Below are 23,837 nucleotides of genomic sequence, written 5' to 3'. Positions count from 1 at the left end.
AAAATCAAGGATGTAAGTACACAATGAGGCATTGCGACCAAGGTCTTGAAGCTTATTGATTAGTTTTGAGTGGATGATGGTATCGAATGCTGAGCTATTGTCGATAAAGAGCATCCTTGCTGTTCAGATGTTCCAGGGTTGAGTGAGAACCCAATGAGATGGCATCTGCTGTGGACCTGTTGCAGCAGTAGGCAAATTGGAGCGGATCCAAGCCATTTATTTGTCAGGCAGATGTTGATATGTTTCATCACCAACCTTTCAAAACACTTCATCACTGGGGTAAAAGCAGGTGTAGTGATTACTTGAAAACAAACCAAAACCACTGACTGAGAGGCTGAGTGAGGGGCTTGACTCTGTGTGATGCGCTTCCAGATAATTGAGTTCCAAGTCGCAAAAAGTATGTTTGATCCCTTATTATGAAACCAGCAAAGACAAATAATCTTATAGAGCGATACAGGTGTCCCCTGCTTTTCGAACGTTTGCTTTACGAAACCTCACTGTTACGAAAGACCTACATTAGTAACCTGTTTTCGCTTTCAGAGGGTATTTTCACTGTTACGAAAAAAAAGCAGCGCGCGATAAAAAATTCAGCATGCGAAAAAAATCGGCGCGCACCCCGAGCAGCCGCTTTCCCCAGATTTAGAACTGCATTCTAGCCGGCATTGCTTTAACACGTGCCTGTGAGCAGCCATTTGCAAGATGAGTTCTATGGTGTCGGAAAAGCCTAAAAGAGCTCGTAAGGGTGTTACACTTAGCGTAAAACTAGACATAATTAAGCGTTTCGATCGTGGTGAACAAAGAATGGAGGAAGTGAGTTTGGCTTGTGGAAGCTGACGAAGATGATGCTGAAGAGGTTTTGGCATCCCATGACCAAGATCTGATAGATGAAGAGCTGATGCAATTGGAAGAGGAAAGGATAACAATCGAAACCGAATGCAGTAGCAAAAGTGAAGCAACTACGTGAGATTTTCGCTGCAATGATAAAGTACGACTTTAATTTTGAAAGGGTACGTAGCTTTAGGGGATATTTGCAAGATGGTTTGAGTCCTTACAAAGAACTGTGTGATAGAAAAATGCACGAGGCTCAGCAGTCAAGCAAGCCTTCCACATCAGCCACAGCAGACGACGAACCTCGACCTTTGACATCGAGGCGGGCAGTCATAGGAGAAGATGAGCTTGCCTGCTCTAATGGAAACAGACAACAAGATGACACCCCAGTGTCCCACCCCAACACCCAGGCCGCGGACAGATACTGTACCGATTCGCGGAGAATGCAGCAGTAGCCGGGAGGCACGCAGCACATCTTTAAGAAAAAAGCCAAAATAAACATGTTAATTAATTAGGTGCTGACCCACACGTAGATGTCAGCCCAGATCAAAGGCGATGCAATCGGCAATCGGCACTGATCTGGACCGACAATTACGTGCCAGGCAGCACCTAACTAATTAGCATGTTTATTTCGGCTTTTTTCTTAAAGATGTGCTATGTGTCTCCCAGCTACCGCTGCATTCCTGCATGCCTCGCAGCAATGTATCGGTCGGCAGCCTGGAGGGTGGGGGCCACTGCACCACCCAAACTCTGACAACTCAGTCTAATACACCAAAAGTGTGCTCGGCGCTGAACCAATTCCGGTAAGTGATACTACACTGTACATACATTATTTCTACTTTATATCGGCTGTGTATTTTTACGTGTTATTTGGTATGATTTGGCAGCTTCATAGCTTAAAGGTTACTGAAGACGCTTGCGCCGTGTTTTTGCCAACAGCGCTTGCGTGAGATTTTCTGCCGACGGCGCTTGCGTGAGATTTTCGCTATGGGGAACAGTTCAGGCAATGATTGTGGAAAAGTATTTCTACTTTATATAGGCTGTGTATTTATCATATCATTCCTGCTTTTACTATGTGTTACTGTTATTTTAGGTTTTATGTGTTATTTGGCATGATTTGGTAAGCTATTTTTGGGTCTGCGAACGCTCACAAAATTTTCCCATGTAAATAAATGGTAATTGCTTCTTCGCTTTACGACATTTCGGCTTACAAACCGTTTCACAGGAACGCTCTACCTTCGGATGGTGGGGCAAACCTGTATTAGAAATTAGTGTAACCAAAGTAGCAAAATAATGAAATAAATGGAATAAGAGTAATTAGTGTTCAAATTAGTCATCAGCAAAAATATATCCATTCCCTGGCTGCCTCTAGCTAGCAATTTAACTAAACTTAACTAACTAAGACAAAACGTGAATACATAACTATACTCATCTGTTTCTACCATGCCCCAACCCATGTGACAAATTACCGTAACTCATAATAAACACACAACACAAAATACAATACCAACAGACTGAAAATAGATGCATGGCTCCTACGTCCCGACCCCTAATTATTACACTGTAATACTAACAAGTACATACTACAATAATAGGACACATGAAATCTTCAGGGATAAACATTTTAACATTTATGCAATTATCATCTTTCTACTTTCTTCTTCCAGTCAAGTCATGTAACAGTCATTTAGAACAGAGGTTACCAACACTTAGCCCAACACAGTGATCTTTCCACCACTCACTGTCAAGTTAAAGTTATGAAGCTTCCAGAGCTGTAGCTCCTCAAACCTCTGCCTCCTGTAAAAGACAGGTTTTGGTTATAGGCCTGTCCACACAGCTTGTCTTAATCTTGAAGCATCTCTAGCTGCTCAAATCCTCTTCTGTCTGGAAAGACATGAATGACTCTTCTCATGATTCATGAGTTTTGAGGCGCTGTGTCGTCAACTATGTGCGCAATGTTTCCTGGGAGGAAATTGTGTTTTAGACCTGAGACAACGGAAGGTTGGGTGTCAGTGCTTCCAAACCATTGGGATCAGATAATGCTTTAGTAATTGGATGACCTTTTTGAAGAAGGACATCACTGATCTATGAGTGTTTCTACTTCTCAATACCTTCTCTCAACTTACACACAGCTTGAACAAAGTTTGTCACATTATCAGAGTGCAGTTCACGAACCTGTCCTCATCTTGCTATAAAGCATTGAAGTGCACTAACAAAACATTCTGTGTCTAAAGGATGCCTTTGTCGTTCTTCATCGAAATCAGACTGAGCAAGAAAATGTTTGATTGCATTCTCTTTCAACTAAGAAACAAGAGCAGGTTCTTAAATCTAAGAATCCAGTCTACTGTCTTGGCCATTCCCTTACAAGCTGAAGAAGATACTGAGGCCTTGACACCCATGTCTCATTCTTCAGGAATGTTATCACCTTCAGCCCTTTAGAGGCCACATCTGCTGAATAGCTTGAAGTGTTTACATAACTCCATTGAGATGCCTGTGAGACCTTAAGAGTTTATGAAACTCTGGATCCAATGAAGGTTTGCAAACTTGGAAGTTTCATTTTTGATGTAATTCAACACCAAAGTACTATCAGCCCAAAAAACTGAGTCATCAAGCTGCATATGCAACTCCTTCCTCCACAATGTGTCCATACGGCTTGCCACCATAGCAACGGTGAGCTTCATTTGAGGGACGGAAACTGACATCAGTGGAGCTATCCTAGATTTTTCTATGATAAAAGCACTGTGCACCTGAGTGTTGTGCAACAATGGGTAGGTCACTGCTCCGTAGCCATCTTTGTTTGCATCCGTAAAGTTTTGTAACTGTGCAGCAGTAACTTCTCCAAAATCCAGGGGGTTCTAACATCCGGCAACCTTGAAGTCTTCAAACTGGCAGAGCTCTTCCAGGCAGCTGGTGCACTCATGTGCAACTGATGTAGGTACAGTGTCATCCCAGCCAAGCTCTTTCTTACATAGATCTTGTAGGATCCTCTTAGCACAGCGGTCCCCAACCACCGGGCCGCAGAGCATGCGCTACCGGGCCGCGAGGAAACGATATGATTTGGCGATAGGAGTCAGCTGCACCTTTCCTCATTCCCTGTCACGCCCACTGTTGAGCCATTACGCATGCGAGGTCATTACCCGCGCGTCATCCGTGTCAGCGTGGGAAGAAGATCAACTCCTCGAGCTTGCAAATGACGGTGGGCTGAAAAGTATGTTTGACATAACATCTCTGCCGGCATTCTGGATCAAAGTCAAGGCTGAATATCCTGAGATAGCCACAAAAGCACTGAAAACGTTGCTTCCATTTCCAACATATCTCTGCAATGAATGCAACGAAAACTAAATTGCGGAATAGACTGGACATAAGGAGCCCCGTTCGAGTATCGCTGTCTCTCATCACCCCTTGATAGGACCGTCTTGCTGCAGGAAAACAAGCCCAGGGCTCCCACTGATTCAGCGATATTGGTGTGTTGCAATGATTTTACATGTTCATATGGGGAAAATATGTGCTGTGTGTTTAATATCCAAAAGATACTTAAAATGTTATGATGCTATTGACTTATATAACCATATAACAATTACAGCACGGAAACAGGCCATCTCTGCCCTTCTAGTCCGTGCCGAACGCTACTCTCACCTAGTCCCACCGACCTGCACTCAGCCCATAACCGTCCATTCCTTTTCTGTACGTATACCTATCCAATTTTTCTTTAAATGATAATATCGAACCTGCCTCTACCACTTCTACTGGAAGTTCGTTCAACATTTACTTCAAGCTCCCCTGTCCTCCCCTGATAATTGACTTATCACTACATTCATGTGAGGAAAATATGCGCTGTGTGTTTAATATTAAATTTGTTAGATAAACCCTTTTAGAAACGAAATTGAGTGTATTAGCTAATTATCATCTATATTGCAGTCGTGATTAACACCCCCCCACCGAACAGAATCGTCAAAAACGATTTGTAGAAAAAAATCGTACACGCATGCGCACTGGTGCCTGCGCAAGGCTTCATGGTCATTGTAGTCTTTTCGGGGTAAACCCAGCATATTTGACTGCTACTCTTGTCCGTTGGCAACCCCCCCCAACTCCCCCACCCCCCCACCCCCGCCGGTCGGCCGGTCCGCAAGAATATTGTCAATATGCAATATGAAACCGGTCTGCAGTGCGAAAAAGGTTGGGGACCCCTGTCTTAGCACATAGCACTAGTGGACTCAAGATTCCTAAAGGATAATAGATCGAACTAGCTGTGGGGAGGCTCCCCCTTCTGGCTTAGTGGTCTATCTTGGATCGTGATCTTAAACTTGAAAGTAGTAGGCTGAATGCACCATCCAGCACCCTCTCCGCTGAAGGAGTATCTTGATCCAAATACAAATCCTTCACGTCTTTCACTCTTTGCTCTTCCAGTGTCATGGCTAGCACGCTATGCCTGTTACTTATCCACCTTGTGAGTCGTAAGCTGCCTTTAGCACAGATGAATACAAGGTCATGATAGCGAGACACTACTTCTTCCTCAGAGGACACAGACACAAGGAAGTCATCAATATAAAAGCAATGCAAAACCGTATCCATTGTTGCACAGCTGAACTGTTTTTCATTGTCTTCTGCACATTTCCTAAGAGTGAAATTGGCACAGCTCAGTGATGCAGTTGCTCCAAAGAGAACTGCCTCATGCTAAAGTCCACCATATCTTGCTGAGGTTACCATCAGGCCACCAGAGAAACTTCTGCAGATCTGCAGCTTCTGCTGGTATTTTAACCTGATGAAACATTGATTCAATTTCTGCCATGATCACCACTGGTTCTTTTCTGAATCTGCTTATGACTTCCCCCAGTGAGCTAGTAAGATCTGGTTCCTGTAAAAGCTGAGCATTAAGTGATGTTCCCTGAATAGTCATAAAGTCACTCCACAGTCAAACACAAAAGGTTTCTATTTTCTGGGAGTGGGGAGTGGTAGTAAACAGCATGATGTGGAATATACCAGACTTTATCATCACTGATTCCAGAATCTCTGCTGCCATTCTTTCAGCATAGCCTTCGCAGATGACATCCTTCATAGAAGCTGTGTTAATGACAAATCCTTCTTAAACATCTTCCTTAGATTTATAGCAAGCTATTCACCAATCTTCCTGGTTTTTTGGCATGTTAATCTCCTTTCTCAAAGGTAAACTAATTTGGAAGTGGCTATCTACCAGTTTTGTAAGTAGTTCCATGAATTTACGGTCTTCTCTTGAAAAGCCAGTTTGTTCATCTTGACTGCATTCAGGGAAGTCTACCTTGAACTGCTGCTGTCAAAGCTCATCCAAGTTCAAAACTGGATCCTATTAACTGTCAGCTCAGGCTGTGCACAGTCTTTCTCATCACCATTGTCTCCTTTTAGTGGTCCATTCACAGTCCAACCCAACATTGTTCTAACTGCATAGGGTCTATCATTAATGCTGTGAATTACTTGCAACAGCTCCGATGCTCTAGGTACATTTGTCCCCATCAGCAGCTCAATTTCTGATTCAATCTCTGGCAAATGGACATGTTTTAGATAAGAGCATTCCTGGAGATCCCTCTGTCATGTAATGTTCCCTCGATGGACGGCATCCTTTCCTGTGTATAGACATTAGGTAATTGACAATAGCTTTTACTGTCTAAGCCAGTCACTTCCAATCCTGAAACAATGTAGCTACTCATTACATTCTCTTGACCCATGGTCCATAAGAGTATGCATGTCCTTTTTCATGTGAGGTTGAGCTTGTTCATGAGGCCCACTGTACTCTCTAGATCTAAGAGAACATAAGTAACCACCGTCTTCTTACCCTTCTTAGACTTCACTTGTACTGGAACTATGGGACGTTTACAATTATGATCATTGGCCCTTGTAAGGCCTTTGGTCACCAGGGCACTACTCACTGTTGTGTCTGATACTTTCATGGCTTGTTTTGCTTTTCATTAGAGTGAATATGAAGAACGCTGGGATGCTTTCCACTGCATACCTTTCATGAAAGATGCTTCCTGCAATCCTTGCTGATGTGCCCTGTACACAAACATCAAAAGCACCAACACCATTTTCTTTCAGGAAGGCAATCTCCTCATTATGAGTAGCAGTGGTCAGGAATCCAATGTATGTTCACCCTCACAGAACAGACAAACCCTTTTGGCTGATGTGACTATTTTCCTTCCATTAGTTCCAGGTTCCATTTTAGCTTTACATCTGACAGTGGCCGCAGTAGAGACAAAGCTGCTTCCTTTAGCCTTAGAACAAAATTGTGATTTAGTTTAGTTCACACCTCTGCTTATACTGGAGCAACCTGTATATTCCCAAATACAGGGACTGTAGCAGTCTTTACTTGTCTTTCAATAAAATCAACCACGTCAGCAAAAATAGTCTTACGGTTGTGTCTTTCTTGCTGTTTATAGACCACCATTTTCCACTTATCCCTGTGCATATAGGGCAATTTCTTTGTGACAATCAACATATTGGCCGGCATGTCCAGCTCATGCATGTACTGCACTTCTTCCGTAGTATTACAACAACCTCTAAGAAAAAGACTGTTGTCTTGAAGAGCTTTCCCATCTTCAGATTGGATAGGTACCCAAGAAAGAACCAATTACATGTGGGTGGATGCAATTTTCTGTTCATTAACAAAATGTTCCTGTAGTAAAGCCTTAGCCTTGACATATCCTTTTTTAGGGTGGACATGCTGGCAACCTCTGACAAGTTCTCAGGGTAATCCTTAGTGTACTGTTCAAGGAAACAGAGGCAGTCACTATAGCCTTGTCTTCAACACAAATTTTCAAAGCGCTTCATGAATGCATGATACTGCAATGGATCACCATCGAAGATTTGAATCATTCTTTTAAGCAAAAATGAAATGCATTGCTGTTTTGCCATTAAGATTGCTATTTAATTTTTCTTCCACATAATATCCATAATACTGTTTTGACCTCTATCATCTGAAACAGGAGTTGTATATGAATGTCTCCATGAGCACTTTGAACTGTTGGATATGACATAGGTTCAGAATGCCTCATTAGTGCAAGCTGAGAGTAAACACCATGAACTACCTTTAGGGATTTTGTTCATGTATCCCAAACACTTGAGGAACAAATAAATCAACATTGACATTGTGCGTTTTTGTTTTTCTCTGTACCTTTTCAATAAAGGAATTCACACCATAGAACTGTCCTGCTGGAGCATTTTTAGAACTTGCCACACTTGAAGCCCTTAGCACATTAACTTTAGCCATATGTGTGGCAGTTTCTTCCTCCAACTTAAGCTGTTCCTGCCTTTTCTGTAGCTGTTCCAAGAGGTACAGCTCCTACTCTGCTAGAGCATGTTTGCCCTTCAATAATCATCAACATGTGATCAATGCAGCTAAATCAACCTCTGTTTTAACACATCCAGAGGAGGTATTAGGTACAGAAGATTTTCTTTCTGCAGCAGAGCTTTGAGCGCTGATAGATGACACACTGTCTTTTGGTTTCATATCATCTTGTGGGTCATTTGCTGTATACATATTCAAAACATGCCTTGGGATCTGAGAAACATTGTCTGTTGTAAAGTGAGACACATATTCACTTGTTGCAGCAACATGACCTTCACTGTAACATGTTTGTGCCAGCCATTGTTTCACATCCACTGTGAATACACTGTTATAGCTATCAATGCTTGAAAAACATTTATTTTGTTTTTCTTGTTCATTCTTGGGATGTAATGAAATTAGCTTGTGGTGTTGCTTTACGACAGCTTTACAGAGATTAGTCAAGACAAGATTGCACTTGTAAGACATTTTCCTTATTTTTCGTAAGATTCTTAATTGATAATATTAAACCTTTAATTTTGTTCACATTTGTTTTATACTTCTTTTGAATATTTTCAATTTGATTTTCCTTAGCTTTGGCGGTAAGTTTAATTACTCTTTCTCCAGTCCCGACTTCAGGGTTGCTGAAGTCAATTCCTTGCTTTGATTCACTCATGTTACTCTCTCCTTATTGTACAACTTGTAATTAACTCTGTTCACCCATAGTACATTTGCAAATGCACTGGCAATATTTCAATAAATGACGGCAACAAACAAGCTGTCTGTACGTCCACAACACTTAAACCAGACCAAACAAACAGCATTCAATTCAAATGTCAGCAACCAATAAAGCAAAGCAACGGACCCTCAGGCAAATACCACACAATTGAGCAAATCTTGTATCACGATATTAGAAATTAGCATAACCAAATTAGCAAAATAATGAAATAAGCAGTATAAGATAATTAGCGTTCAAACTAGCAGTCAACAAAAAAAAAAATCCATTCCCCAGCTGCTTCTAACGAGCAACTAAACTAAATTAACTAACTGGGACAAAGCACCAATACATAACTATACTCAGTTTCTTCTACCATGCCCCAACCCACATAACAATTTACCATAACCCATAATAAATATGCAAAACAAAATACAGTACAGACAGCCTGAAAAAGATACATGGCTCCTACAACAGGAAACTACAGATGTTTCATTTGTGAGGAATTTAGTAGAATCTATGAGGAGCAAATTGTTTGAGATAATAGGAGGTGATCATGGAGATCTTCATGAAGGGTCTCAGATCAAAAAATCTATGATTTATTCCCCTCCATAGACGCGGCCTGACTTGCTGAGTTCCTCTGGCAAGGTTTGACAAATAGCAATAACCAGGTTCTTGCTTTGGGCCTAAAGATTTTAATTGTGATTATTTATGTATGAAATGATCTTTCTGGGTGGCATACAAACACACTTTCGTTACAGGGTCCAGATCACGGGAAATCTCCTGTGGATTGCTATCTGTTGTCTTGTGTTAATAAATCTGTAATCTTCCATGTTTTGCACCACTTGGAGGAATACACTGGAAATAGCAAAGCCACTTCATCTACACTGTATTCTGCCAGAATATTCCTCCAGGTGGCTAATGTCAAATATTTTTGTGATGCCTTGGCAATGGTCTGAATTTTTTTTAAGTCAAAATAAAAAGCAATATTATCAAAAGTCACTGCTTTGAATCGGCATCAGTTGGCCGAAATGGATAACATAACACAACCACACGCAACTGATGCTATTTATAAACTGCTTGCTTTAAGCATGGTGTAGTGTCTAATAATCACACAAGTGAACATGACTGACACTACTTAGAATCTGTTCAACAACAGTCTCCTGTCCCAATTGAGTGGCACAGTGTCCTAAAGAAATGAAGGGAATCCTAGCTATTTTCGTGATTACTCTTTGTTCTATAAGAGTTGTCCCAAATAAGCAGCTGTCCCAATTAAGCAATGGCCCAATTAACCGGAATCCACTGTATATGGTGACACATAATACATGCACTTGGATAATTAATTTTCTTCGAACAATGAAACTTCTTACAATACTCCAAGTGAGGTCTGACCAATGCTTTCTAAAGCCTCAGCATCACATTCATGCTTTCATATTTTAATCTTTTTGCAATGAATGCTAACATTGCATTTGCCTTCCTTACTACTGACTCAACCTGCAAGTTAACTTTTTAGGAATATTGCACGAGGACTCCCAAGTGGCTTTGCACCTCTGATTTCTGAATTACTTCTCTAATAGAAAAGAGTCTTCACATTTATTCCCTCTACCGAAATGCATGACCATACACTTTCCTATGCTGTCTTCCATCTTCAATTTCTTGTCAGTGCTCTGGTGATGGTGGAACGGAGCTCAGATACAGTTGCGTTAGCATTTGATCTCCTGTTCATTTCAGGCTCCTGAATTTGGCATGCACGGTGGTCTGACATGTGCAGAGCAACACACTGCAAATAGCTGGCAGTTCTCAATGCACTTACCAGATAAATGTAAGCTATTTTCACCCCAATATTCTCTCAGCTGGCATATGATGTGTAAATAATGTCAAATATTGATGACCTTGAATTTTTAATTCAAAATCAAGAGTAATCTATTTATGATTTGAAGATCTTGTCTGCGTTTCACATAAATTTGTGACTATAACTACTATCCTAGATAAAATAGCTGTTTTAACTTGCCTGCAAGAAAGGGTTATCCAGTAGATTTTCTGAATATCTTAGCATTAAAATATCTTCACTGGGGCAAGTTAGGGTAGCAGAACTATGTAATGCCTCCTCCTTGATCCATCAATAATCTGTCATCATCCACAGGGCTATGACTATCTGTTTAAACCCTGTAGTGAATGACCATTTGGGTGAGGTGTCTGTGGAATGTATAATGCCATTAATTAGCTATTGAGTTCTAATTGCAAAATAGCTAAAACAAAGTTAAGGTAAATTAAAAACACTAAATGCATCAATATAATAAACCAATACAAAACTAATGAACATAAGAAAAAGAAGCTCCATTATGGGTGCAACCTCCCAACTATCAAGAACATCTTCAAAAGGGATTGCTTCAAGAAGGCAGCGTCCATCATAAAGGACCTTCATCATCCGAGACATGCCCCCTTCCCATTACCACGTTCAGGAAGGAAGTACAGGAGCCTGAAGACCCTCACTCAATGTTTTAGGAACAGTTTCTTCCCCTCTGAGATCAGATTTCTGAATGGTCCATGAACTCAAAAAAAAACACCTTGGTATTCTTCTTTTGTTGTGTTTATTTATTTATTTATTTATTGTTTGCTCTCTTGCAACTTAGTTATTTATTATGCCTGCACTGTACACAAAACTATAAATTTCACAAGGTACGCCTATGACAATAAACCTGATTCTGAATTCATGTCATCCCCTGAGTCAGATTTTTCAGATTTTTTTCAGATTCAAATTTATTTCTTACATGTACATTAAAACATACGGTGACATGCATCATTTGTGTTAACAACCAACGCAACTGAGGATGTGCTGGGGCAGCCCAGTGTCTCCACACATTCTGGGGTCAAACATAGCATGCCCTCAAGCTTGGCAGAACAACACAAGGCACAACAAAACAAGCCCGTGTCTTCTCACCCACCCTCCCCCCCATCATTCAGCAAGGTTGTACTGAGCCACTGACTTGTGTATTTTGGCCATCTGATCCTCATATCCTCTAAACACGTCCTTGAATGTTATTGAGGATCCACACTTGCTATTTTGAATAATTTGCACCTTGCTCCCATACAGCTGAATGCCATCTCGTTCAGCTGTATCTATGTATGGTTTGAATGATAATTAAACTTGATTTGATTTTTGAGGAAGAGAATTTCAAAAACTCAGAAACTTGAAAACATCTAGTCTCGTCATGGTCCTAAGTGGTCATCCCATTTTCTGAATTTGCTCTGTGATTTTGGACTTGCCTCTCAGTATCTTTCCTGTAAATCTGTCTCAGAACTGTGTGAGCAATTCTCCTTTCAGGAATTGATTCTTAATCGCCTTGAAACGGTAGGTCACTATTGGGACAGCAGAAGCACTGTACGATCAGTTCTTATGAAAGCCAGCATCTTTTGTTTTTTTGATCACTTACAAATGTACTGCAATGTAAGTGAAATTTGAGGAAAAGGCTAGGCTCTCTCGTAATGCTGCCTCTGTAACTGAGGAGCCTATGCCACTCGTTCATTAGCTTTGAAGATGACTTGTGGTAAGAAGGTAAGTGCCTGACATCAGTGGAATTGTTCAGAGATGTCAGCGGAAAGCAAAAATGTTTCCTTACAGCCCCAACTTTCATGACCTGAACACTATGCAATAGTAAAGACTTTAAAGGCACATCATTGTAAAGTTCAAATTACGCTGGATAATTTGAAGGCACAAGATTCTATGACTACAATGACCAGTTAATCTGTTTTTAGTAATGCTAATTGAGGACTAAAATTGTCTGGAATACCAAAAAGTACACTTTTCAGGTAATGCAGTGGATTCTAGTGCTCAATTTACAATTTTACATCTCAAATAGTATGGAAATTTCCTAGAACTATAAAGGATGATCATCCTGTACTTTGTAGTCAGCTTTCTGGAGTGGAATTTGAATCCACAGAATTTTGAACACATGAGACTAAATTAATTTGAAGGATGAATGATCAGTACAATTTCTATCATATTGTGCAAATAAAGGGTTGTTTCGCAGCTGAAAACTGACAAGATATTTTTTCCTGTCTTTCAGACAAGGGACAACCCAGCTAAAGATATTTACCTGTGAATACTGCAATAAAGTTTTCAAATTTAAGCACTCACTTCAAGCTCACCTCAGAATTCATACCAATGAGAAGCCTTATAAATGTATGCAGTGTGACTATGCAAGTACCATCAAGGCCAACCTTATAGTTCATATGCGGAAGCACACAGGAGAAAAATTCAGCTGTGACTACTGTGCCTTTACTTGTCTAAGCAAAGGGCACCTAAAAGTGCACATCGAGCGGGTGCACAAAAAGATCAAGCAGCATTGCCGCTTTTGCAAAAAAAAGTACTCTGACATCAAGAACCTTCTCAAGCACATCCGGGAGAGCCATGACATGGATGAGGAGAAAGTCAAGGAGGTCTATGATGAGCTGCGCCTGTTGACTAGGGAGGGAAAGCGGCAGCTGCTCTATGACTGTCACGTGTGTGAGCGTAAGTTTAAAAATGAATCGGACCGCGACCGGCACATGCTCGTCCATGGTGATGACCGCCCATTTGCTTGTGAGCTCTGTGATCATGGAGCCACTAAGTACCATTCACTGGAAACACACGTACGCAAGCATAAATTTATCTACATTTGTTCTGTGTGCACAAAGAAATTTGTCAGCTCAGTCAAGTTGAAGTCTCATGTAAAGGAGGCCCACAGCGACTTGGGGGAAGATTCAGTATTTAATAACTCCATTAATCAGAGCTTCTATCTCCTGGAAGCAGGAGGTGACATTCAACCAGAAGCCTTGGAGGATTCTGGGGGTACAGGCTTCAATGGCTCTGACCATGATTCACAAGGGCATCAGGTCCTTATTGAACTTGAAAATGGAGGAGCTCATATTCCATTAGAGAGTCTTAGTCAGCATGAAGAAGTTCTAAATAACCCTTCATTTCACACTGGGACAATCCAGCATAATACAGTTTCTTTGGAAGAAGGAAATATACCTTTAACTAACGAGCAGAGGTCTTTGGACAGGTGTGGAGAGGAAGTCTTGCCAGCTTTACCTGTTAGCAGTGATAATGTAGTAGATTCTGAAAGCATAGAAACAAACCACATGTCTCATTCTGTGGACCAGGAGGGTGTTGACTCCCTCAAAATATGCGGATCTTGTGAGGTCCAAAATGAAGACCCATTTGAAATGGTTCACCTTGATGATGGTGTTAAAGAAATTCCATTATCAACGGATGCTCAAAAAGATGATGTGGACTCTGGGGCTTTCCAACAAGTTCTTGACAGCTTACAGAAGAGACAACTGAATGTCAGTCTATTTGAGAAGATCAGGAAAGTCTATGGGGACCTGGAGTGTGGATACTGTGGTAAGAAATAATCTATCTGTCATTGTTTTTCTAATTCTTTTTTTGTACAAAGAAAGTGGAATCACCTCAACTGTAAATTTTTAATTGGTGTTTAATTGAAGAAAATAGTTCTGTTTTGGTATTTCAGCCTTGAGTTTCTTGCACAGTTTCAGACTGAACCATTTGTTTCATTGAGTGTTGATATTTTAAGATGTATAAATAGGAAATTAAAAGTTATTGATGCTGTTTTGGGTGTCTGACAGCAAGATTGTATTGTTTTGAGTTCCACTGTTCAAAGGCACCAGTCTCGTTAATATCAGCCAACAAGAATCATAACCCATCAGTAACAAGCTATTCCATTGCCTGATAAGAGATGCTTTTGGTTTGATGATGGAACATAATAAACCTGCATAGCCAGTCAGTCTAAGCAATGTGCACAGTCCTAGCAATGTTGAGTGCGATACAAAACTTGAACCTCAATTTCCCTTGCTTTGGATTTTCAACAATTTCAAAATATCAGAGGTTTATTGATGTTGACATTAATAGGTTTGCAACCAAATTAATTTAAATCTTCAAAAGAAAATTAATCCTTTTTTTAACTTGCCCTACAATATAGCAGGTTGTTAGCTATTCAGGTATTCCAAACATTTTCAGTGGTAATAAAGTAAACATTGACCCTTGAGCAATTATCTTGTTTTTTTCTTGATCCATGATTCATTGTGAATAATGTACCATCTAGCACCTCCATTAAATTGAGGTGCTTGAGTAAAAGTCTTTGTTCTTAATTCTTTTGCAACCCCCCCCCCCCCCCACCAACCAGTTTTCACTGCTTGAGAATCTGATGCACTTAGATTGGGTGCAATATGCTAATACCCATTGTTAAATAGCCTTTGATTTTGTAATTAGACTTGTATCAAAACTTCTTTTTGAAGGTAATCATCAGTTGAAATCAAACAGTATTGCTTTGCAGAACAGATGCTGCTGAGATGCACTATATTTGAACCTTGAGATTTATTTATGGCATTTCAAGAATGGAAACAGACCAGTCATGGCACTTTATGATGCACAAGCCAAAACTCTAGAAACTTATAACTGCTGATAACTACTAAAACAGAGTTCACTCGAGCTATACATACTTAACATAAATGCAGTACTGCTTCTTGAATTACCTTCTCAACCTTCATGTCAAACTGTGCCTTGAGACTTGGAACTTCACTTACTTTTTCAATACATAAATATGCAACTCTGCCTTGAAAATCATAGCTGAGGATAATCAGTTTATAATATTCAACTGTCTTTATTATTCTCAGCAAATTATCACTGACAAATGAATGCCACAGTTGCATGATATCCTTCATTTTACTTCTTAAAGCAAATATAAATCTATATGAAATGCCTTCCCTGCACCTATTAAAAATACACATGGAAGAATCATCATTAATTCTTTCACAATGAATTCCTTCATTAATATCACCAACAGTAATTCTAGAATTTAACTTTTTGTGTAGATAACTTGACCTTTCTCAAATACAGCAAATGATAAAAAAAAATTGATCGAAATTAACTGGGGGTCATTGATGTTCTGAGAGCTTGGAACTGATAAATCTACAAAGCCAATTTCAGTGAAGTAAAATATTAGAAAGGAGAATGCAGAGAAAAACTGCAGATTTGATTGCTAATTGTTTTGTAACTCTAATAAGTAAAGAATAGGTTTGAACAATTAATAAAAAGGAAATGAAAGTGTAATGAAAGTGCTCGGTACTTAACTATAAAATATGGTAGAGAGTAAAAGATGAAAAAGATGGTCAATTCTCTCTTCTTGATTATACTTTATCTTTATTGATAATACTAGAGAAAAATTATTGGAAAGAGTACATGATGGAATTTGTAGGAGATTGTTTGAGGGAGAAAGAAGAGATGCTGACCATTGTCTACTAAGTACACTTCAGTATACTAGTTGAATCATTTGGTCAAAGGGTGCCATTTTAAATGATCCTTTTCAGACAAGACTGAGCTGCCAGCCCAAGTGGTGCATGTGAGCTCGATTTCAAGTTTAAGAGAAGTTTGGGTAGGTACTGTACATGGATGGTAGAGATATGGACGACTATGGTCCCACGACAGATTGATAGGAGTTGGCAGTTTACATTGTTTATGGCATGGACTAGATGGGCCAAAGGGACTGATTCTGTGCTGTACTTCTTTATGACTCTAAGACAAAAGCAATATAATTAGATGTCTGTACATTAGTTTCAAACTGCCAAAGGCCATAAAATTAGAACTTAGCTTAAAAATCACAACTCAGTTCAGAATAATCAGTTTAAATCTGCAAAGAGAAGTCTAATTCCTTTTTCACAGAAAGGAATAATTGAGCACTACAGTGCCATTGTTTAAGCATTAATTCAACTAAGATTTGGAATTATGTTATTGTTATTCTGGCAGAAAAGAGAGCTTTTATTAAGAAATTGGTACATCATCTCAATCGTAGGACTCCCATATCAACTGTGGAGCCCCTCACCAGAAAGATTTTAGCAGTTCAAGAAAATCCCTCCTTCTCCTGACAATTAGCCACGCTGGACACAAAGCTCCCTAAAAACTGAATAAAATATAACTGTCTCTTTGCCTTTGTTGTCACTCATGAGTACTTCCTCATTTCCCATGAAACTGCATTTCTGCAGGAAACACAGTCCGCTGAGGAAAATAGATGTCTGCTTTCACCAGAAACTTCAACAATATTCCCAACCCTTGCTTAAAGTTGTGCAATTAGCTCTGATTCTGCAGATTTCCTAAGAAGTCACAAGTCTCTTTATAAATTCTGCATAGAAGAAGTACTCATATGTTGGGCATCTTCAAATTGTATCTGGACAAATGAGGAAAATAATTGAAAAATACAAACAAGTGGAAGATTACTAGTTGTCCAGTGTCCTATGGTGATGTGCAGAAACAGATCAAGGGCATATATCAAGTCAATCCACATATAGGGATGGTATCACAGTGATATACTCTAATACCAGCACAACTATTTGGCTTAGGATCTAAATGTAAAATTCTAGTGGGTGTTCTATGTCAACAGCAGCAATTTCAAAGATGATTACACTACCTGAAGTCAACTTAAAGCCCAGTCCACCTAAACACTGGATACCTTGATAGGTATCAAGTTGGGTCTTTATATTTTATTCTAATGACCATAATTAATGATTAATTTTAACAACTTGCACATTATAATTTGAACTCCCAGCATCTGGATTATATACCTCCATTTCAGTATATTTAGGAATTAGAAATTTTATCGGCACAAAAGTGTAAAATAAATTTGGAGTGTTCTATCTATCCTGTCTACAGTTCTATTCCATGCAAGAATCTCAAGTAATTCTAATCTGTATTGCTAAAATAGGAGAATCAGCAAGTAATTCTGCTATTCAATGATGTCATAGCTGGCTTACCTTAATACTGTCTCTGTGCTATCTACGGCTTTGTCAGTTCACTTGGTTATTGTATTTCCATTCAATCTTTTTTTAAGAATATCCCACACAAGTGCTGCCTGGCCAGCTGTGTGTTTTCAGCACTTTGCTTTTGTTTTGCCTGTCTTACAACTGGCTGTGTTTAATTAGGGCTCCAGTTCAATCTGATATAGTTTTTAATAAGAATTGTTAATGCTGGAAGTTGTGATCAAATCAGTTGTGAGACTCATTGGGCTAAAAGTAATGGCCAATCCTGAAAATCAAGGAGCCTTAAAGGAAAATATAGACCACATGAAGGCAAAGCAGGTGGAAAAAATGAGAAAGATTTTTTTTAAATTTGGAATGAAAGCAGATGTACTGAAAAAAGTGTGAGGGAGAAGTCCTAATTAGGACTGAGCCAAAGAACATTCAACATTTCTCATGGTTAAACATGCTTGGATAGGATCCATTCAGGTTCCCAGAACAATATCTTGGAAAACCATTTTTATTTCTAGATGTTGAGTTCAGCCACAGGTCATACTCAAAGAGAAGTTCAGCCACGTGAAGCAGAGTGGATCATGGACTGGAAAGGGCAGGCACTGCTCAGTGTTCCTTGATCAAGAGGGATATTGCCTGCTTTGATCCTGATGGCCAAAACATCATTTCAAGTCCCCCTCATAGTTTGCTATGATTACAAAACCAATTGACCGGGAGCAAATATCAGAAATAATTAAAGCAAACAAACCATGTAAGAAATTCATAACTTGCCTTTTGACCACTAGGTGGTTCCATTACACTGTGTTGAATGGCCTGATTATCATTATTTTGTAAGTACTTGTTATTGTTTGCTTTTAACTCGAAGGATTTTAGAATTGCATCACAATAGAGGAGAGATAGCTTCAAAACTGAATTGAAACTAGTAGTATACTGTAGATTTGGAATGGAGCTCGCAATGTAGCCGCCGTATGCAGCGCCATCTTAGGAAAGAAGAGAGATAAGATTTCCTTCAGAAATTAACTTCATATATTATTTGTTATTGAGTCCAGTTAGTAATCTTCACTTTATGAAGATACCATCAGTAATGGGAAATATTTTCACCATTTCTTAATAGTACTAAATGAAAAGAAACACTGATACTTGGTAGCAAGGAATGTGGCTGCTGGATCCTAGAGTAATCACATAAGATAGGATTGTGGAAACATCCTGTTACACAAATCAACATCTGCTTTGGATTTAGCATGTGTATTAATTAGCAGGGTGCAACTATGTTTCCTGTGTATGGAATTACTATTGGACAGTTACCCATCTGCTCCTTATAGCAGATTTCAAGGCATCTCATTGATTGAGGAGAAGAAAGGGGAAAGAACGTGGTCCAAGATGCTCCGCTAACCTACCCTATGTGCAACAATGGAAATCCCAAGGAGAATAATGCCTAGAATCTGGATTTCACCCTTGTGATGATGTGCTGCACTTATCTCACAGCTGCTGTGCTCACTCAGAACTGCTGAAAAGAGCTGTAGTTCTAAGCTGTTCCCGTAAGAGCTGACTGCAGAACTTGTAGTTGCCATATTGTTGCTGCTGCATATGAAGAACTTTTCATATGGTTGGCATAGTGCAGTGGTAAATGTGGGGGCCGTGAAGATGAGGAAAAGAAGGAGAAGTTTTTGAACAATTGAAGTGGGGTGGGAAGAATGGTATCATGGCAACTTACCCTGTCCACGACTTGGCGCTAATTGCAAAGTGCAGGTTGCCAAAGCACAAGTGATTGCACCTTGCAGCTTAGATGCAAATTGGAGAAAATAGGTTACAATCAGTAAATGAAGCACAACTTGATTAATTTTTCATTGGCCAGCGGTATGCAAACTGAGGCTGGTGGATGCAGTGTGCAAGCATTAATATGAGAGACCCTTTAATTACTGTTACATTCCTGCAGCCTTCGTGTGCTGCTAGTTTTCCTGCAAGTAAACAATAAGATTGAATGCAGATGTTGTAATCTCTCTCAACAGTGATGAAAACCAGCAATGTTATTAGGTAAACAGTTAATGGCAGCCATGCCAGTGCCAACTGTTGCCAACTGTCACTGGACCAATTTTTCAATGTGCAGAATTTCACTCAAAGTAATGGGTCTCATGATCTATCTCAAACCAAACTGCTGTCTTCAATAGATACATTTAATGTCAGAGAAATGAATGCAATATACATCCTTAAATTCTTTTTCTCCACAAACATCCATGAAAACAGAGGAGTGCCCCAAAGAATGAATGACAGTTAAATGTTAGAACCCCAAAGCTCCCTCCCAGCTCCCCCCACCCACGCATAAACAGCAGCAAAGCACCGATCCCCTTCCCCCACCAGCAGAAAAAACACAGCACACCCTACCGAGCACTCAAGCTTCACTGGTGTTTACGTAAAAAAAACAAGTGCAAGTGAACCTAGAATTACAGATGTAATTCTCATCTAATTTTAAATAAAAATCAAATAACTGCAAACTCTGTAATCTGAAATTACACACAGAAAAATGCTGGGAAATCCAGCCTGTAGATGGATCCAGGAACAGGCAGTACTGAGGAAGCAGGGAGTCTGCTGAAAGGCTTGGACAGTTTAGGAGAAAGGGCAAAGCAGTGTCAGATTGAGTACAGTGAGAGGCATAGACTATTTCCTAAACACGGAGCAAATTCAGAAATTAGAGGTGCAAAGGGACTTGGGAATCTTGTTGCAGGATTTCCTAAAGGTTAACTTGCAGGTTGAGTTGGTGATGAGGAAGGAAAATGTTAGCATTCATTTCAAGAGAGTACTATAATATAAAAGAAAGGATGTAAAGTCACTGCCCAGAAGATGGCAATGGTAAACCACCTCCGTAGAAAAATTTGCCGAGGACAATCATGGTCCTGGATAAAGAAAAGAAGAACAACAGTGAAGAGGATCTTCCCCACAGGCTACGACCCCTCACTAGGTAGAAGCACTCACATACAATACGTCAGACTCAATCGTCATCGGGCCACTCCCCACAACAAAGATACGATCAAAACAGCAATGCGAAACTTGAAAACTCTTTATCAAGATGGAAAGCTAGAGAATGTGATGCAAGAAAGGGGTCATTTGAACATCAACATCTTGGGACTGTGAGAAAAGATGGAAAGGGACTGGATGTTTTGATTCTGATGAATACAAACTGATCTGTTTGGGTGGTGATAAACATGAACAAACTGTGCTGAAAGAAGCAAAAGCCTTATAGGATATTGGACAGAAGACCCCTGGTGAAACTCCGAGGGCAGACTATGAATATTTCAATAATAATAGCATGTCCTCCAATAGCCAATAGTAGTGAACAGGATATAGAAAGTTCATATGATACCTTGCAAGAAGCAGAGGGCCACTGTAAATCACAAGATATCGTTATGGTGATAGGGGATATGAATGCTAAAGTTGGACAACATTGAGGCGGTAATATTGTCGGAGCATTTCGATTGGGAACCAGGAATGACAGAGGTGAGAGATTCATAGTCTGGTGTCGTGCAGATGATTAGATAATAACAATCACATGGTGCAAGCAACACATAAGAAGTTTGTGGACTTGGAGAAGCCCAGAAGATCAGAACCATAATCAAATAGACTATGTCACAATCAGCCAGTGTTTCAGGAGTGCCATGCAACAGTCCAAAGCATAGCCAGGACCGGACTGTGAGAGTGACCATGTTCCAGTGATATGCAAGCTGAACGTTAAGCATAGATGGTTAAATAAAGTCTAACAATGACTTGCTTGAAAGATTGGGACATGAAGGTGAAAAACTCTGTAGCAGTGATGAAGAGATTTGAAGCTCTGACAGTGGAGAACACACCAAGCTGGTTGAAGTTTAAAAAGGCAATAGTGGATGTGTCTAATAAAGTGATACTGAAAAAGAGAAGAAGAAGAAGAAGAAATAGATGACAGGTGAAATTCTGGATCTAGGGAAAGAAAGACAGAAAGTCATGCCAAAGAATAGCAACAAATATAGGACCTTGAACAAAGAAATCAAGCGATAATGTAGGGAAGCAAAAGAACAATTGATAAATGGCGAATGTGAAGCAATTGAGAAACTGAAAAATTCTGGTGATATGCACACGAAGGTGAGGACATCATAGGTGATAATTCTTGTACATCTAGTGGGTGTTTGAAGGCAAAAGGTGGATCAATACTCATTGAAAAAGCAGATATACTGGTGAGACGGTCTGAATACATAGCTACATACATCAAAGTTGCTGGTGAACGCAGCAGGCCAAGTAGCATCTATAGGAAGAGGCGCAGTCGACGTTTCAGGCCGAGACCCTTCGTCAGGACTAACTGAAGGAAGAGTGAGTAAGGGATTTGAAAGCTGGAGGGGGAGGGGGAGATGCAAAATGATAGGAGAAGACAGGAGGGGGAGGGATAGAGCCGAGAACTGGACAGGTGATAGGCAAAAGGGGATACGAGAGGATCATGGGACAGGAGGTCCGGGAAGAAAGACGGGGCGGGGGGGGGTGACCCAGAGGATGGGCAAGAGGTATATTCAGAGGGACAGAGGGAGAAAAAGGAGAGTGAGAGAAAGAATGTGTGCATAAAAATGAGTAACAGATGGGGTACGAGGGGGAGGTGGGGCCTTAGCGGAAGTTAGAGAAGTCGATGTTCATGCCATCAGGTTGGAGGCTACCCAGACGGAATATAAGGTGTTGTTCCTCCAACCTGAGTGTGGCTTCATCTTTACAGTAGAGGAGGCCGTGGATAGACATGTCAGAATGGGAATGGGATGTGGAATTAAAATGTGTGGCCACTGGGAGATCCTGCTTTCTCTGGCGGACAGAGCGTAGATGTTCAGCAAAGCGGTCTCCCAGTCTGCGTCGGGTCTCACCAATATATAAAAGGCCACATCGGGAGCACTGGACGCAGTATATCACCCCAGTCGACTCACAGGTGAAGTGATGCCTCACCTGGAAGGACTGTTTGGGGCCCTGAATGGTGGTAAGGGAGGAAGTGTAAGGGCATGTGTAGCACTTGTTCCGCTTACACGGATAAGTGCCAGGAGGAAGATCAGTGGGGGAGGGATGGGGGGGACGAATGGACAAGGGAGTTGTGTAGGGAGCGATCCCTGTGGAATGCAGAGAGAGTGGGGGAGGGAAAGATGTGCTTCGTGGTGGGATCCCATTGGAGGTGGCGGAAGTTACGGAGAATAATATGTTGGACCCGGAGGCTGATGGGGTGGTAGGTGAGGACCAGGGGAATCCTATTCCTAGTGGGGTGGTGGGAGGATGGAGTGAGAGCAGATGTACGTGAAACGGGGGAGATGCGTTCAAGAGCAGAGTTGATAGTGGAGGAAGGGAAGCCCCTTTCTTTAAAAAATGAAGACATCTCCCTCGTCCTAGAATGAAAAGCCTCATCCTGAGAGCAGATGCGGCAGAGACGGAGGAATTGCGAGAAGGGGATGGCGTTTTTGCAAGAGACAGGGTGAGAAGAGGAATAGTCCAGATAGCTGTGAGAGTCAGTGAGAAGAGGAATAGTCCAGATAGCTGTGAGAGTCAGGAGAAGAGGAATAGTCCCCCATTTCACGTACATCTGCTCTCACTCCATCCTCCCACCACCCCACTAGGAATAGGGTTCCCCTGGTCTTCACCTACCACCCCACCAGCCTCCGGGTCCAACATATTATTCTCCGTAACTTCCGCCACCTCCAACGGGATCCCACCACTAAGCACATCTTTCCCTCCCCCCCTTTCTCTGCATTCCGCAGGGATCGCTCCCTACTCAACTCCCTTGTCCATTCGTTCCCCCCATCCCTCCCCACTGATCTCCCTCCTGGCACTTATCCGTGTAAGTGGAACAAGTGCTACACATGCCCTTACACTTCCTCCCTTACCACCATTCAGGGCCCCAAACAGTCCTTCCAGGTGAGGCATCACTTCACCTGTGAGTCGACTGGGGTGATATACTGCGTCCGGTGCTCCCGATGTGACCTTTTATATATTGGTGAGACCCAACGCAGACTGGGAGACCGCTTTGCTGAACATCTACGCTCTGTCCGCCAGAGAAAGCAGGATCTCCCAGTGGCCACACATTTTAATTCCACATCCCATTCCCATTCTGACATGTCTATCCACGGCCTCCTCTACTGTAAAGATGAAGCCACACTCAGGTTGGAGGAACAACACCTTATATTCCGTCTGGGTAGCCTCCAACCTGATGGCATGAAC

General features: G+C 40.9%; 1 protein-coding gene across 3 annotated transcripts in view; it reads left to right on the top strand.

The window, feature by feature from the left end:
* The window catches only part of LOC134351633 (zinc finger protein ZFAT-like), a 198,271-nt gene that overhangs the window by 39,641 nt on the left and 134,793 nt on the right, over window positions 1-23,837 (top strand). For all 3 annotated transcript variants that reach the window (XM_063058064.1, XM_063058058.1, XM_063058048.1), the window contains one exon: window positions 12,902-14,220. In XM_063058064.1, the coding sequence (XP_062914134.1) occupies window positions 12,902-14,220 (1,319 nt within the window). The remainder of the gene's footprint in view (window positions 1-12,901; window positions 14,221-23,837) is intronic.

The sequence above is a fragment of the Mobula hypostoma genome, chromosome 1 (genome assembly GCF_963921235.1).
Source record: "Mobula hypostoma chromosome 1, sMobHyp1.1, whole genome shotgun sequence".
Classification (NCBI taxonomy): domain Eukaryota; kingdom Metazoa; phylum Chordata; class Chondrichthyes; order Myliobatiformes; family Myliobatidae; genus Mobula; species Mobula hypostoma.
This window is presented reverse-complemented; position numbering and strand designations above follow the sequence as displayed.